Source organism: Plectrocnemia conspersa, unplaced genomic scaffold (genome assembly GCF_051122295.1).
Source record: "Plectrocnemia conspersa isolate PC_06_02 unplaced genomic scaffold, ASM5112229v1 ptg000004l, whole genome shotgun sequence".
NCBI classification, from domain to species: domain Eukaryota; kingdom Metazoa; phylum Arthropoda; class Insecta; order Trichoptera; family Polycentropodidae; genus Plectrocnemia; species Plectrocnemia conspersa.
Window position 1 is genome coordinate 696,479 of NW_028277168.1, and position 19,267 is coordinate 715,745.

Below are 19,267 nucleotides of genomic sequence, written 5' to 3' on the forward strand. Positions count from 1 at the left end.
TTAAAGCTATACTACAATTTTAAATATTTTTTAATCAATCATAAAAAATATATTATCAAAACTTATTTTTTATGTAACAGTATTTTACAGTTTTTTTTTGAAAAAACTTTATTCAATTTTTTTCTGCCAAATTTTACAACTTGGTATGTAAAAAATCAATTACCTGCTGTATGAAAAAAATATTGGATATTTTTAAAAGTCCACAGTTGTACAATATTAACCCAGAAATATGAGTAATTTTTAGAATTTCGGCCATTATAATGTGTAAGTCGGCAAAACGACTGAAAAATAAAATACGCTCTACTAAAATAAATAAATTATTTTTTTACCTTTATTTTAAATATGATTTAAAAAATCGAATTAGTACAGAAATTTCGTAAATCTATGAATCAATATCTCAGAAGATTATTTGTGTATGTTATTTAGGTATATATTTTTATTGAAAGGAAAAGCATGTTATAAGTCAATATTGCTGAAAAATTAGTTAATACAGTACCACATTATTCTTGCATTGTTAAATATTTTTAATTGAATTTAACTGTCATATATATTTAATTTAATCAATAATAAATTTAATCAATAATATAATAATATTTTATAATCGCTTTATTATATTAATATATACAGTTGTACTTAAACTTATGAACCGCTTTACATACGAACATTTTTATTATCTCATTTTGCCCTCTACATACGAACCTATATTCATCATACGAACCGCAATGCACTGGTCTTGCGCGCATACCGAAACTATTTACTCGAGCGGAGTTTGTTGTTATTATGTCACGTTTATCTGAAATAGTGTGTGCGACATTTTTTGTGTTTCTATTTCAATATTATTTTAATGGAAAATTGGGTTTCAAGATACGAATCACATTCGTATAGTCGAGGTAGTGTGTGCGACATTTGATTTTTTGTGTTTCTATTTCGATTTTATTTTAATGAAAAATTGGGTTTCAAGATACGAATCACATTCGTATCTGTATTGTAAATCTTTACCAAGCGGTAGATAACATCAAATTTAACTATTATTAAAAAAAGTAGTAGTAAATGCGAATTCATACTGAAATCGACACAGTAATATTTTCTGTTAGACACAAGTACCTTTCGCTTGTAAACAAAAACTTACATTAAAATATATATTTAATCGTAAGATAAAAATATTTATCTCTCATGCCTGCACTACACTCTCTGGAAGTTGGCCAAAGTTGGCCAAGGACGGAGAATATAGTGGGTTACTTCGGTCGAGTTCGGTTCTGCCCGCTCTAAAATCTCTCGGAAGTTGTCCGAGGTTACCGAGAATGGGAGGTAATATGTGAGTAATTCAGTCAACTTGGCTAGTTTCGAGCGCTTCCGATCATTGTCGGCAAACGGACCGAAGTCGGAGCTGCTCTTTCGAGCGCGAGCGGTGAGATACTTCCCCTTTCGCTCTCTCGCGTGCTAAGTGACGAGAGTGAGAGAGATAATGATATGGTTTTTCACAAACTGAGATAGAACGAGTAACTCGGTTCAATTTCAGTATGCGCGTAGGTGTCCTATGGTCAACACGCATGTCGAGCGCTGCATCGTGGTCACGTGGTCAAGCTATAATATTAAATGCTTATCGGGGACTTTAACAGACTCTTACTGACATCTTTAAATATTTTAGGGCACCAAAAGTATAGTATATTCTTCTAACAGATATCGTTTTTATATTTTTTTCATATAAAATTTTATAATTAAAAAATAATTAGTAATACTTGATTTTGTTAAAAAAAATCGTTTCGAATATCCTCATGTATTTTCCTAGATCGGTTTATATAAATGTCACACCATAAAGTATTCTTATTTAGAATCGATGGCGACAAATTCTAGGATAGTCACATATGTGGTGTTCGTATTCTGAAGCATCATTTTTATGCCTTACGGCATTTTGCAAAAGCCGACAAAGGTTTTGCGTAAATGGAATATTTACGACCGAAAAGTTTTCACTGATATTGTATTGGTGAGTGCCCACACAAACTTTTATAATTATCAGTAGAGGAATTTTAATAATATGACAATTTAAAAATTGCGATTATTTGTCACATTTTTCGATCGCGCGCAAATATGCAGCCGCCGTGCGAACGTCATTTACGACCGCCGTCCGGACGGCATATGAAATTTGTGGCAGTGTGGCCGCTACTGTGTAGCGCCTACTCGGAAGTCGGCGACCTCAGCCGACTTCAGTTGAACTTCGGTTCGGACAACTTTCAGGTAGAGTGTAGTGCAAGCATTACATTATATTTTAAGCTTTAGAGAAAATCTAATCTATGTATATAAAAAAAATACTAAAGCCCTATCTTCTCCATCATAAAAATATATTAAATAATAAACATAAACGAATTTATAAATGTATGAAAATAGCTACAATTTTATATTTTTCAGTATAAAATAAAACTCAAAAACCAAAAAATATTTGATTTAGAGACACTTATAATGACCCAATCAAATACTTTTATACACGAATTATTTTTTTTATAATTATTTTTCTATGCATTATTTTAATTTTAATGCATAGTAAGCATAATATAATAAGCGTTAAAAACAAAGATTAGTCTAACGTAAAAGCCATTTTTACGCGGCAATTTATCGTTCATCTTGGATCACTCTTCGCGCGGCATGCGATCCGTATGTACACAGTATAACAACGTCGTTTTTTGTAGAATAAAAACGGTTATTATTAGATTTTGTATTATCAAAGTAGTTACTGATATACATATGTACTTTTACGTAATTATGATGCGTTTTTATACTGATTATTTAATAATATCGATATGTAATAATATCTGATATTATTAAATTATCGATGTAACTACATAAAATATTTGAATAGTTACAAAATAGTATGTCAGTGAATTTTCTTAGGAATGTTGCTGTTTAAAAAAGGTTTGAGAAAGAAGTTTTGTAGTGCATTTTGATTTATTGAAAACAATGTTTTATTGCCAATGTTTTTTAAACAAATAAATGGAACTGGAACTATTTATTTTAACAGAGGCTTTCGTTTAAAATTTCGCCAATGTCTGTATGCGTAATATTAAAAACATTCACGTAAAAACCCTGCGCTACAGTTGAACATTTTTGCAAATAGTTTTAAAGTTAGTTTCGATACCGTTGTACGCAATGCGGCGTTTCGCGCATTGCGTATTTATCTATTATCTCAAAAACAACAAACACACACACACGACGGAAAACAGTGGCAATTTGTATTAATATCGCCAATTTATTATTTAACGACATTGACAATATCACGTATCATTCGCGCGCGGTTAATCCTCGTAGCGAAATAAAACAAGCGTTCGGCGCCCACGCGCTGCGAAATTTCGTTTCGGCTTCCGTCTATAAATTGTCAGAGGTATCCGAAAAGAATCTGCAGGACTTTAGTGTGGTGTTTTTTTTTATTTCGCCGAGGGTAAGAGAAAAAGGAAGAGCAATCAATAAATTAGGCCGCCTTCCGGTGGGAAATAGATAGAGTAAGACATCGATAACAAGCGTAAAAACGACTGGGGAGAGCTCCACGCACACAGACAGTTTTTTCTCACAATTTTCAGGATTCCCACGGTGTGCTTATGCATTCAGAGATGCTGTGTTTGGGATTCTGAGAATACCGACGCTTTGACGGGTTTGCTTGGTGGCTGAATATTAAAGCTGTTAATTAAACGTCATGCGTTTATTTTGTGCCTATGTGAAAATTTTCTGCTGATGCGACCTCAACCCTAAAAATAATAATAAAATAATAACAAATATCTAATTAAATGTAAAATATTATGAAGTAAGTCTTTTGTTCATTATAAAGTAAATCCGTAAGTCCTTTGCTGTATAAAATACTTATTTGGCTATCATCCCCATCCGCGGTATGCTGCCAATTTTTTAACAATCTGTTCTGTTTCTGGATTTTAAATAGCACCCCACAGTAAAATGTTTTGTTCTTGAATATTTAAATAATATTAAAAAAAATTTAAAATATCTCAAATGCAATTTTTCACATAATTTCAATAAACTTGTTTTTACAAAGTTCGCATTGTGCACATAATTTATTTGTCAATATACAACCTGTTGTAATCGATAACTTTGGAAAATATAGTACTGATATAATTATCATGTGATACAAAAACATTTAAAGTGTTGAATATGCTCTTATAAAATAGAAATATCATCCTTTTTTCGTAGCAAAACATAATTCTACTAAGTAGATCTTTTATTAATAAAACTTTGTGCTAAAACAGTTCATTCATCACAATAGAAAACCTTAAACCTTATTCTGTATTTGTTCAAGAAAAACTAATTCTTTCTATTTAAAAAGGTGCCTAAGTAACATTAAAATAATATTAGAGAGCCAAGATTTTTTTCTTTAAATATGAGGCATAGTAACATTAAGGTTAAAAACCTCTGTTGTAGTCCAACTAAACGTTACTTATATTTATACATCTAAACATTATAATAATGTTTAGGTGTATAAATAATTATAACAAATGGAGTACGGCCAGAGGAATAAATTTGTATATTTATATTCATAGCACAATCTGAAAAAAAAAACGTAGCGGGTTTTCTTAATTAAATAAAGAAACATTTTCGTGCGTTAAGAAATTAATAATAATATGTTTTTATTAAATTTGTTGAGTGTATAAATAATAAGTTATATTTGCTAAATAAATTATTAAAATAAATAATATATAAGTTGTTTAGTCAGGAGATCTCTCTTCCATTGTTAAAGAATGTTTTAAACCGATTTTTTTTTGTTTAAAATGGTAATGCAAATGACATTTTAATTAATTGTGTAGGTGCATAAAACCCCTAAAACGCAAAATATTGCTAATTACTTGCGCATGTTTATAATTTTTTTGAGCACTGTAACACTTTTACTACATTATTATATTATTAAAAAAATTAAGTTTTAAATATAAACTCCAGCTAATTAGAATCTGTTTGCAGTTAGCAGGTCTTACTTTACGTTGCTAGTGACACGTGAATTAATTACGGATTTCACGGCAACAGCGCGCGTCAAATATAATATTGTCCCCACAATATCCTTATAGCTATACGACCGCATCTTTCGTTTATAATTATAATAATATACAAAAGATTACGCAATTTCCCCGAAAACTTAAGAAAGTAAAAATGGTGCCAAATTGTCTGGATTTTGTCATTTTGCCGCAGTCGTAATTATAAATTTCGGCAAATGACCATAACTAATTATGGCCGCACCGTAAACCGAACATAATTACGTTAATTATATGACTTTGTTTACGCCGTAAAGCATAATTCGATTGACGACAAAGCAGCGATGTTAAAATTGCGTAAAAGATGGATTAGTTAGGTAATATTGCGTAAAAAATTGGTTGTAGGATCCTACATCTATTTAATTAAAAAATATTTTACAAATAAATTCACTAATTTACATTAGTAAATAAAGAAAAAATATAAAGCAGTTAGAATTAAAAGTAATATATATTTCAATCAAATTATTATTTATGTATTATATGTTCAGAAGATTCATACAAAATGTTAAATTAAATTTAAAAAAATTAAAAAAATAGTGCACACCTTAAATTTATGTGCAAATACATTATGTTAGTCTCGTTGAGAAGGTGGATGGCTCGTGCAAGAGGACATTCTCAAGCGCTGACGTCTTGGCCGCAACGGTCAAGGATGAGAGACGCGATCGCGACTTTCTATGAGTTCATTTGCTAATTTATTGCTTTTAAAACTATTTTTATGCTGTTCTTTCCACAGAAAACTGTGATTAAGTTCTTTTAAATATCAAAAGTGGTGATGCAGTTCAAGCGATACAAATTATGTTCGATAAATCTAGGATTTAATTATATTAGACATATAATAATATAACTGAATTAATACATATGTAATAAAAACACTTAATCCTCATAGTAATTAATCAATCTTAAACCAATGTTTACGTTGAACTTTCAGCGCCCTTGAGCCAACGCACACCTATTGAATTTAGCCCGTTTAATAATTAATGAACTCCGAGACATACATTTCATCATTTTTGCTAATTAACGAGTATATAACGCGTTATATTATTACACGCCGTTAAATAACCCTTCACTAGCACATGGATTAAATTATTAATAACGCGCGAACTAAATTGAGCGTTTGTGTTAGACGATAATAATTTGATAAAATTAGGCAGATAGGGGATTCAACATTTAATAATGAACATTTGTCAAGGGCACCGCAGAGAGGGTCGGACCTCAGAGAGGGCCAAACAGTCCCCCGTGATAAAACTAAAGCGATATATCAGAACTTGGGCAATCTTTCGACCCTTTGCGAAAAATCCTACCGAGGGCGCAAAATTTGCCTGGACTAAGTGCCTCTCTAGCCCTCGACGAAGGTAATCAATATCGAAAAATTATTGCTAAGAGGATAATTTTATAAACTTCGCCCCGGTTCTGAGTGAGTTTTTATCGTTTTTTTTTTGTTAAGGCACGATTTTTTGTGAAGATTTACAGCGAGAAGATCTGAGAGGAATTTTAGCACAAAATACGCTTATCGAAAAAAAAACGATTGTATTAAAAAATTAAATAATAATATCATCAAGCGCGTTATATTCATAATAGCGAGATGTATAAGACGATCCAACTTTTATTTCTTAAACTGTAATAAAGTATGAAAGTTTTGCATTAATGAATATTATTTATAACGGAGAGATTCTTTAATTTACTTTTTACGATATCTTCTAACAATTTGCTTTTAGCATCGAAGTTTGAATAAGACAAGCGTTTAAATTCATAAGTGACTCCGATACCTTTCCAATATATTTTCCTTGAAACCCAATTTGTGAACAGACATGCCCCGTGAAAATAAGGCGCTTAAGCATAATAGCCACATTACCGGAAAAAAACGGCTGCTGATAAGCTTAGCTATGCTGCGATAAGACCGTTTTTTACCCAACTTACCAATTCCACTTTTTTATATTTTTTAATAACGGCTGTTTAACTTTCCACGACCGAGCGATCAGAGAGAATTTTTAAAAACACTTACTAGAACAAGCTTTCGATCGTGCATTTTCTTTATAGCTATATCGTAACTCTAATCATTTAACGATAAAATATTTGCATTTTCATATATGTGTTTTGGATGCTCTATGACTTTACATTGCATTTACTATAAATATAATGAAAAGGAAATACAATAGAAGATAATACTGAATACCACAATTGCGTAATAATTAAAAACTACACATATCACAAACACCAGAAAAACTATTTTTTTTGCGTAAAGAATACACGATAGACAATGCGTCTATCTTGCGTAAAAACCGATATTGTTATCACTTTCATTTGCTTGCCGTAATAAAATAGTCTCACACTGGTAAATCAGAGTACACGGGTTCGAGCCATGGCAGCAGATTCCAATTTTATTTATTTATGTATAAATTTTATTACACATATTAATTTATAATTAAATATATAAATATCACCGACTTTGATCAGTCTGCTAGTTAAATCTTATTTGTAGGTTGCCATACCTTGTTGTAATAAAAAAATAAGCAACGCGTGTCTATCATTAGGGTATCTAAGCCCATTTTAAAAATCTGGAAAAATATAGGATTTAAAAAAATTATTAGTCCAATATCCTATTGCCTTTGCATTGAATATCCATGTGCAAATGCTAAATGCTTGCTGCCATTGTGGCGTTAAGACCAATTTAATTATGCTGTTATATTATTTTTATTTTTAGATCCACCCACTACTCGAGCGACTCAAGTGAATCTGACGCAAGCTCCCACTGCGGAAATGTGGGTCACGACTTCATGGTCTTCCACTGTCTTCAGCACATCAACCACCAGACTACCTAATCTGCTGCGTCTGGGAAACCAAACGGTCGACATTAACAAATCGTTTAAAGTGCCACAATTGGATGATGTGAAAAGTGAAGTGACGTTAGTGAGTAACAACCATAGTGCAACGACGACTGAAAGTGCCGTGACTTCGACAACAGTGGTGGCAGTAGTAACTGTCGTGAGTCCCACTGTGCCAGAAGCTGTGGTGAACGTTAGCGGTAGGGTTGGGACAGTTTTCAATGTAGGTGGTCCTCCGAGGTCTTGGCAAGGGACCAAGCATGAGCACGAAGGACGCTACGGACCTCAGTTTGAAGATGGAATTGGAGATAACAGCACCATCGTGGTTCAAGCTGGAGAGACTGCATTGTTTGATTGCCGAGTCAGTTTACTAAGAGATAAAACGGTATGATATATATTTTTAAATATATAAAAAATCGATATTTTAGCTTTGAGGCGCAAATTATTTTATTATTTTAAAATTTTGTCACGATCCATGGATATTTTTACATTTTATAATCGAGGTGATTTTTTTGTAGGACTTGCGCTTACGCTTCTGGCTTGTTAGGGGTCTGAATAAAACAATATTTTTATTTATGCGTGTGCTTAAAAATATTTGTTTAATTTGAAATACATTTATAAAAAATATTTATACGAACCCAATGCGAGGTATGCGATTGTAAAGAACTCTTGATTTATTTTATGTTCAAATCTGTACTGGAAATTGCAAGCCATAAGCCATACTATGAACACGTTACCCTCATTACGTGTTGATTGTTCGACAGTTGTTAAGAGACTGAGAGAGTACGCGATTTGGGTCGCGTCACTTGGCACTCCATCTGGCGACTATTAGGGTTATTTCATGTTCACTTCTTCTGCCATTACATAAATTAATGTAAATTTTGCTATTTTAATAATTAAATTCCTTTGTATTTTGCGACCCAAAAAAGTTTATCTAAATCCTTGAGAGGGTTGGGACCTGTGGTTTGTACACCCTACTTTGAGGTGTTTTTAACCCAGTTTAAAGGCAGTATAAATACGATTTATATCCATCAGGTGTCGTGGTTAAAGCGGCAGCCCGGAGAGCCTCCCATGCTGTTGACTGTTGGCGCCCAGACGTACACCGGAGACACCAGATTTGCTGTGCAGTTCAGGTACCCAGGAAACTGGCGGCTGCAGATTACATCGACCAACACTTCGGACGAGGGATTATACGAGTGCCAGCTGTCAACTCATCCGCCAAGGGTCATTAGCGTCAACCTGCAAGTGCGGAGTAAGTAGCTTGAATTTAACCAGAGAGAAATTTCACTTCTAATACAAATGTGTACACATATGTGCATATGTCAGAAGGAGAATACGTTCACGGAAGTAGATGTGATTTAATCTGACGTGCCTTTGAATTGAGTGTGTTTTGTGTTGTTAAATGTTAAATGTTGGTTGTACGGTTAGTAATATGCGATAGGTGACTTTGCCATGTAATAAGACGTGAATATATGCATGTATTATATACGAGAGATCGGAATAAAGCAAAGGATTAAATTTGATATTAGGTGTAGAGAAAGACGGGGTAACGACTCACTTCATCCGTATCGTTCCAAAATATTTTTGTCAATCATAGCTATGCTTTTTAATGTATTTATAAAAAAGAATTCTTATTTAAAATTTTAGTCAATATTATTGGTTTAGTACTATTTTTATATTTAACACGATAAATTAAAACATTAAATAAAACGTAAATGGTTATTATTTAAAATAAAAAGCTAAAAGCCCGTAAAAATTTAGTTGAAAGAAAGAAATAAACAACGGACTTATAATCTGGAACCATTAAAATACGTTCTGCCTTTAAAACAATATATATTTGTGCTTATAATTAAATTTATCATATTCTTAAAAAAATAGTTAACGTGTTAGTTTATTCTTGAATAATTAGTATCAGTTGCTTTTTATACAGTCTTTTTAGTTTAGTATAAAATTGTTGTAAATTAATTAATTTTAGATTACTTGCAATTTTGAGTTATTACTTGTGTTACTCCACTCCCAGCAAGCAAATGCTAAAATTTATTCAATTATTTGTGTTATAAGATTTATTTTTTGTAATAATTGCGCTTATGTTTTTAAATATAAATCTAAGGGTCGCGATTTAAGCAAACTCTGAGTATAAAAATGTGTTTATTCAATTTTATCTTGGAGTCTAAATAAATGTCATAGGTTTTAATGCTAGATTCTGGATATTTTGAAAAAACGGTGGTAAAGCTTTTATTTTATAAATCAGGACAATCTAATAATAAATAGTTATATTATTATTATTAAACATTTTGAAGCAAAAAGTAAGATTAAATAAAATAATTTATTGAAAGCAATTGTATTTTTGTTCACGTATGTACATTAACATGATACACCAAGTTATGGAAATATTTGTAGAAAGTTTTATAAAGGCATTCGAAACACGCAATTAAAAAGCAGGAGCAAAACCACATTCTATTTTCGGCGCAAATCCTAATAATATATTAATGTATACGTACTTATGATATTACAATTATGCTTTCTATATTGTGATTTCCGAAACGCAATTGTGTAAGACTGTAAAAAGCTCGCCGACACGGACATTAAAAATATTTTTTATACATATGTTTTTCTGTATAATGTATAAAGTAACAGATATATAATAAACATTTTAAATTGCAAAAGCGTTTGACACAATTACACAATTATGTTACAAATTCTGGTGTTTGTTATAGCAATAACTTAGCACCAAAGGAAAAATAATTTAGACTGGAAATAAATGAATGTTGTTATTTATAAATAAAATATATTATAATTTTATCATATTCTGTATAAAAATATGTATATAAAAAGTGAATTTGAAAAAGAGCATAAAATGAATTATATTATGTAAAAATATTATTGTAAGTAAAACATTAAATATTAAGCTCTCATTGTTGGGGTTAATATTAAATTTTAATGTTATTAGCACGTTCTGATAGAAGTAGTTTTGTGTATCTAACAATATTATTGTTTGTTGTCAACGACGACGAGCGACGGTACCCACGGGGGTTTTAGCGGTTTATTTAATTTAATGTGTTTTTTTCTTTAGGCATGCTTGTGGCAATAGTCGACGATTCGGGTGAGCCCCTACGTGAGCAGTACTACGAGGCGGGCTCCACGCTGTCTTTGAAGTGTCGGGTGCGAGGAGGAGGCGCTGGTGCTGAGGGGGCCGTCTGGTGGCTACACGGCACGCGCGAACTACACCGCGACGCCAGCAGGGGCGGTGTCGCCGTCAAGTCTGTGGCGCTACGCAGTGGCAACGGCGTCGACAGCACCCTGAGGGTGAATCGTCTGGCACCGCATGACGCAGGCAACTACACGTGTGCAGTGCCACATGCGGTGCAGTATGCTTACACAGTGCTGGTGCACGTGCTTAACGGTATGTGACTACATTTTATTAATTACACATTATATCGATCACTAGGGATGTATATACTAAAAGAGCTAGCGCACAGATGAACAAATGTACATCTGTGCGCTATCTCCTTTACCCCACAGATGTTAAATAAACCTGATTAGTATTTGATATGTTCTTCTCAGTTCTTAATAGCGAATTTTTTATGGACTACATGCTAAAGAACAAGCTTATATAGTTTACATTTTTATTGCCATTGCCATAATCGCTACAGTTGCTCACGAGTTTTGTTTAAATAATAAGAAAAATTATCACCCGCATTTCACCGCCAGCAATTTACCGCCGTGTTAATTGATCGAATAAACATTTTATAGTCTACAAATGATCGCTAGCAATAAGATGCGCTTATTTAAATATGCGTATTTATTGGTTGATTGACGGTGTGGCTAGTCTAAGAAATATTTTTTTAAATCAAGATGTTTTTCAGGAAGTTTTAATTATATGCTGTTTTAAAATATCTATAAAACGCAATTGCACTGTTTTGAGATGTTTATTTGCCGTTTATACTCAAACTTAATCACAAGTATTATTTTTATAATTAGTATTAGAACTTTCATTGGATGAGGTTTGGGTTTGAACAGAAAATATACGTTTCGCAACTGTTACAGTGAAGTTATATTTTCAATTGTATACATATAATTTTACGTACTAGGCCAGTTTAAATTTATTAAACAAATAATTTATAATTCTAATATTCAATATCAGTGAAAATGTATTTATTTACTGCGCGGATGGTAAAATAACATCTGCAAAAAAATATTATTTTTAATATAAAATGTGCAATAAGTTTATATAAATTATATAAATTATTTATGCAAACGATTAATTGCTGTCGATAAATTTTCTAAGCCCACCATTTAAAAATCATATAACGTGCAAATGAGCGTATTATAGATTTTTTACAACTACAAACTACAAAACTAAAGCACCAAAACTTTTGCAAAAGCACAATCACACCAGTTTGGTTGACGTTTGTAGTCCAATAGTTCTGTATTACTTGAGACAAACTTGATCTTAACTTAATACTTTATTGTTTCTGGGTGTAATTTTTTTAGAAGCGAGTTGCTTTGGAACGATTTCGATGCTGTGTTTGGACTTGGAAGCTATGTTATTTTTACTGAAGATTTTATTACCAAGCTAAAATTGCGTTATCACTCACATATATAGATTATATTCTGTTTAAATAACCTAACACCATTAAAAATTTAATTTAATCATTAGAATATATTTTTAAATTCGTAAGAAAATTTTTTTTTATCAAGTTGAAATATGGATTTGTGAAAAATATTATAATATATTTTACATAAGATTTAAATTTATTTAATTCAGAAAACATTAAATATTTTTATCAAAGAGCAGTTAAAAAAATATATTGTAAGTCTCTTGGCATTAGAGATATGATGCGTGCGACAGCGAATTTGAACACAAATTTTATTTTTCTTATGTGATTAAATAATATGTTTTTTGGTAACTATAAATATTTTTTACGTCAAGGTAATAAATAATGCTTTGAACAAAGCCGTTTTAAAAAATTTAAAATCTTCTACTCGATTATGTTCATGTTACATTATAAATCAACCAAAGAAGCTTTTAGACATCTGTCCCATGTAAATTGACACTTGTCCTGGAATCCTAAGAGATTATTTATTGAAGCGTTCATTATTCCAATATCATTAAAATAAAATGGGACTTTATATTTTTTGTAAAAAAAACAAACAAAAAGATACACTCACATCGTGTCACGCTTGAATTCCGCCGAACGAGCAAAAGCTCGGATAGGAGCTTTTGAATTTTTAATATTTTTTTTGTATGTGTCCTGAAAACACAAGGTATATTTGTCTCTTTTATTATTCTGAAATGGTTTTTCTTTTTATAGATAATACATATTCTTTTAGCGCCAACAATGTTTTGAGCATCAGATGTGCTTGTCTTGATCTTTGTCGTCTTCTTTAGCAGTAATCACTGTAGGTTTATATACTTATACGATGGGGCGTTGAGAATAATAACCCTTTTGTTGGCAAAATCCGATAATTTGGCTTTTGATATATTTACGAGAAACACCTTATCTGAATAAAGAAATTGTTGATTTGAAATGGGAGATAAAATATTTTATTTATTTTAAGTATCTTTATATTTGTTAATATATTCACACATAATTAGTCGTTTATTTAATTGTAATTTGATTTAATTTAATTTCTATTTATTATAATATGTGTGCAAATTGTTTTTCTTTTAGATATATTTAAGCCTTTGCTTTGTTGTTTATTTATTTATCAATTTGAGAAAATTATTTATTTAGTTACATATAGATAATAATAAACTATTTTCACTTTTATTTTTAATAAATTTAATGAAATATGTTATATTTAAAATTAATTTAATACAATGTATTTCATTATTATGCAAGAAATATTTTTTTCAACTCCAAGTATTCCCAAGTTCAAAAGTGCCGACGATGCATATGTATTTTTCTGTATTTTTTAGTAGTGAAGTTCAAATATATTTTTACTAGTAGATATATATTTTTATTAGTGAAAATATAACTTAAAATAATAGGCGCCAGTGAAATTATATGCTGCTCTAAAATGTTTATTGTTTTCTGATATTATTATTAGGCCAAACCATTCTTGTCTTACTAATTTTTAATTTTATTAAAACAAATATTTATAAAGATAATAATAATACTGGCTGCGCAACTTGTTAAATAATATTAATATAATATTTTTTTCAATGGTTTTAGGATTTTTGCATTATTAAAAAAATAATAATAAATGGATTGTGGCTTAGACTAATAATGCTTGATACAATCGTGGTACACATTCTGTGCCATCGACTGCTAATGATTGTATGGCACAAGTGTCGTGTCATCGGCCTATATAGTGTTGAGATTTTTATTTAAAAATCTTAAAAAAATCATTTAAAATTTATTTACTAATACATTAATTTTATTTGTATAAAGAGTTTATTTTTATTATACAATTAAAGCTGTTTAAAATACTCACATTTGATTATCTGTTTTGCTGAATTGTACAAAATACATTTGTTAAACTAAATATTTTTTGCTAGTTTATAGTACATATCTATAAGTGTAAATAGAAAAAACAGGGAAGGATGAAGCAAAATTGCCCGGGGAATGGTTTACTACATTGTTACGCATACCCAAATTAGTCACGCATGTCTCTGTTCCCGACTCTTTAATAAAAAATACATATGTTAATCATACTATACTTTTGTATTAGAGATAATATATTTAAATAATATATAAACAGCGATTATTTACATTGAACTTTTAGTCCTAAACTTTGCTTATGAATTATTATTACTCTTATTTAAAACTATTTTAATTAAAATTATTTTCCATGTTTATTGTAATAATTTAAGAAGTGAACTTTGTTATAAGCAAACAAAAATATAAGACAGTAACCATAATATAGGTAAAGCTCCTCAAACACTTGATATTTTGGGGATGGGTGGTGTGAATTTTACTGTTAATTATGGTACAACATATATAATATATGACCAAAAACGTGTGCATAAAAATGTAAATATCAGCTTCATGCTTCGATAAGTCAAATTGACAAGTCTTGAGAGTTGAGTAGAGTTTAGTGATTTTAATAATGTGATCGAGTGTCACATATTTTAAAATGGTACTCCGAAAAACTATAAAAAAACCTATATGAGATAAGTCATAATGAGCATATCGTTCTGCCTCCAAATAATCCTTTTTAGTGATAGTTGGTTTTAAAGTTCCACGGTTGGTGACTGTTCGATAATTACAAATAATAATTCGTTGCGAGGCCATTATTGTTTTTAAGAATTTATTATTTTAAAGCATTGCTAAGAATTAGCGTTTTTTTAAGTCCCTGTAGCGATTATGCAAGTTCTGGGTAGTTATAGGGTATATTATTACGCCAAACTATGGCTGTTTTAATGATTTAAACTGCACTATATGTTGAAAGGTTTAATTCAATAATTAAACGAATCAGTCGCATAGCATGAGTTGGTTATTTAAATGCTACAAATAGTATTGTGACACAAACTTTTAATCTGATGTGTCAGAATTTTTTTTTAGGTAAGATACACTATTTCGTAGCGTCCTTGAATATTACACTAATGTCTGAAATTCAAGATTTTTTTCTGAAGTACAGATAGACCTGTTTTAAGCAAAAATACGTCCGTTGATGACTTGAGAGTGATTTTTTTATGATTTTGTATGTTTTTTGCAAAAGTTTGCAATAATATCACTTGAATTTTTTTTGGATGATTAGTGTTTTGAAATTCCTAATTCATATGGTCGTTAAATACGACTTCATTGTCTATAATTCCAGAGAAGCGAAATACCTTTTGTTGTTATATAAATTTGGTAAAAATTCTAGAAACCTATATAAGGGGAATACAGGAGCGTTGTATTACAATTAAATATATTATTGGCGTAGCGTAGTGTCGACAATCAGTCAATGCTCAGCGAGTGCCCTAGAGAGTCTTGATCACGTCCTTTATTCTTCCCGCCGCGGCCATGACGTTAGCGCTTGGAAACGTTCTTTTTACACGAGCGATTTTTAATGATAGCAATGAGGATTTTTTTATATTTAATAAAATATTAATTGTTTGCATAATAGACATAATGACGCATTGGGGATACCTGTCAAGTCATACTGGTCAGATTTGTAATAAAAAATTTGCTAGTTTTTAACCCGTTGTGACGCATTGAGCTAAAGTCTGCCATACTTATTTAAAATAAAAAAAAATGATTCTTTAGCATGATTTTTGCATAAATTATTATAATATACTAGTGAGATTATTGTAGAGAAAATAAACATAACCCTAAAATAATATTTAATAGAAAAAGTATGTTGTGTATCAAATTTTAATTTTGAATCAACTCTTTAAAAATAGGCTACTTGTTAAATATCACGGCGCCACTCTCCAAAACCACCAGTTTTACCACCCACTTAGCTCCGCGTATGCGCGCGTGTTAGCTAATCAGCGTTCGCGCGTTTATGATGTATTATATAGAATGAAAAATATTTAAAATAAAATATGTTATCAAATTTGACAGTTGATATGGATTTTTATTAAGGCTCAATATGCCAGGGGCAAAAGCCTCGGCGTCGGACCCAAGGGCAAAGTGCGTGGTCGTTTTTGGATGACGATTCAAGATTCACTGCCCAAGTTTTGGCCACTAAAATTTCTACGGGCAAATCATACATTTTTTTAAACATTTTTAATTGGCTTTGTTAAATAAAAAAAATTCAACAAGTTCTCTATTTGTTAAAACATTTTTATAATTTATATATGTAATACATAATTCATTTATAATATTAAGTACCTAACCTAAGTTACTACCTTAATCTACAACATTTTTTTTTTAATTATTGGCTTAGCCTAGATTAGGCTAATTATTAGACTTTTTAATATTATTTAACTAGATCAACATTAAGTGACCAATTATGAAATGCCGTACAAAAAATAAACTATATTGATTTTTGTGTTCAGAGAACAGACATCACAGTTTTTGGTGCATTTTGCCAATTTATTGAAAATAACTGTAATACTATTTTTTTTAAATTGTACAGACCACTTTTTATTCGTTTCTTATGCGTAAAAAATCAGAGAATTATTTTCGTGACAGAGAATTTTTTATTTGAATTTTTTCTTGCGGTACCCAACTAGCTGATGTACTAGCGAACAAATGTATTTAATCATACAGTAAATCTTTATTAAAAATAGTAATACATCTTTAATGATCTTGTACCTGTAATATATTTTTTAGTTCTATGTTTTTTTAACAGTACCTATCCTAATTTTACACATAATTTCTGTTGTTTTACAACTAGTTTTGAATCATAAAAAAAATCTATACTCTAATGTAATTTAATAAATGACAAAATAGGAAGAAAGATACACATTTAAAAAAATATCGCAACCTCTTTTATTCAATCAATAGATTATGTCTTCAACAATTTTTTTCATTTCATATTACATTGTCGTCAATACAATTTATGTTTATTGTTCTTGAATTGTGTTATTTATATGGATAATATTTTTTTAAAGAAGCTGAACGTATTTTTTAGTTAAGGCAATATTTTGAGTGTCAACTTGATTTATTTGTCAAAAACACTGACCTCTTAAATCATATTTTTTCGCAGAGAGCCTCGCCGAACTTCAGCAGGGGTCCAGCAACGAGGGTCCGCGAGCTTACCTGATCCTTCTGGCCATCGCGACGCTGTTCGTGATCGCCTTCGCCAGGGACCCTAGTTGAGTACACCTGGCCACTTGTTGATATCAATAGTAAAAGATGGAAAGTCGAAAGATTGAGCTTACGGGGATAGGACGTCGTGTAATGTGTATTAGAGCAAAGTATGTATTCAAAACAATAATTGTTAATTATTAAACGAGATATTGATAACGTTATTACCGAAAAATATATATTATACAATAAACGAGTTTTTGTAAAATGTAAATATATGCATTGTATATTGAAACAAAACAGAGGTGATTATGTAACGAAAATGTATCGGATGAGTGAAAATTTAACGAACATGCTGTGTGCCATGAGTTGAAATAACAAAACGTTATTTTTATGGTTGTTATTGTTGAATTTTGTTTTATTTTTGTAATTGAATCAAAGGTTAGATTGCAAGGTTCGTTATTTTTCCCCTCGTTCTGAGAAATATGTGAAATATTTTATATTTAAAATATTTCTGATATCAAAAATAAATTTTTATATAAAAATATATGACGCATTTTGAATTAAAAATAGCCAACAATTTTAATTTGACTTCATACAAAACGAACATTTTACATTATGTTTATATTATATTTAATACAACGTTTAAGTGAAGGTTTAGTATGCACGTTGATTCACGATGTCTTCGATTATAGTTTCATTTTCTGGACTTTTGGGGAAGCGAAGTACTCGTTGCTGTTGGTAAGGATTTAAAGAAAATAAAAAAATTAAATCTCTACAAGATAGCAATAAGGTATTTGTACCTGAGTGTCTTGTTGATAGGAGCGTAGAAAAACAATTTATTGCACTATCAATATAGCGTGAATTTAATGAATTACTTTTTTAATTTGCCGAAGGGAGGTGTCGACAATCTGTCATTACTCATCGATCCTTCACTGTGATAAAGTGCATCGTTTATGTTGCCTGAGCACTTTTCAGGTATGCCGATAATATTTTTCAATATCTTGTCGATTTTAATTATTTTTTAGAATTATATAAATAATTTTTTTAGTCATTAAAAAAATTTGAGAAATATAAAAATATTATTTTTTACTTTGAATTAGTTTAAAGATTCTTAAAAGTATTTACAATGAAAACTGATTAAGTTTAATTATATTTATGTATGACTTAACATACATATTTTTAGTGACCAATCATTTTAAATGGTGCATATCTAATTAAATTCATATTAATAATCATTATAAAAGTCAAAATATAATTCAGTGAGGAGAAAAAAATATTGTACGAATTTTAAAGTTAAAATCCGGTAATTCTAGTGTTTTAATCAATAGGATTTCGTTTAAATTTATTTTAACGAAAGCTCTTATATTAATATATTTTTAAGTGAATTAATTATTGTAAATACATTACATTGTTTATTAGCAATAAATATAGAAAGCTTTCAATTTCTTTTCGTATAATAAATAATATCGACAGTCGCGGTAAAATAAAATATTATTTATTAATAGAAAGAATACAAAGAAAATTCTTAAAATATTTGAGTCTAATGAAAATAAATTGTTTCATTTGAATATTTGGTTGTGTAAATATATTGAATATGATTCACTGAGTTTAAGTTAAAATAAAATTAGACTAATTTTGATTAATGGTATAAATATTTTTATGTGTAATTAGGAAAAGCCAGTGAACATGAAATATGTATAAAAATCACAATCAATAGTGCTAGTTTGATTTTTTTTATCACGTTAGCTTACATTTTTTATAGAAAATAAAATTAAATATAATATTAACTTAATGA

At 30.2% G+C, this 19,267-nt stretch overlaps 1 protein-coding gene across 1 annotated transcript in view; it reads left to right on the top strand.

Annotated features, from left to right (window-relative positions):
* Nucleotides 1-18,000, top strand: part of LOC148235552 (uncharacterized) — a 65,978-nt gene extending 47,978 nt beyond the window's left edge. Inside the window, exons 3-6 of the mRNA XM_088184532.1 lie at nt 7,720-8,225; nt 8,876-9,092; nt 10,914-11,243; nt 17,429-18,000. Coding sequence (XP_088040658.1) covers nt 7,720-8,225; nt 8,876-9,092; nt 10,914-11,243; nt 17,429-17,541 — 1,166 coding nt within the window. The 3' untranslated portion in view covers nt 17,542-18,000. The remainder of the gene's footprint in view (nt 1-7,719; nt 8,226-8,875; nt 9,093-10,913; nt 11,244-17,428) is intronic.
* Nucleotides 18,001-19,267: the final 1,267 nt, after the last annotated feature.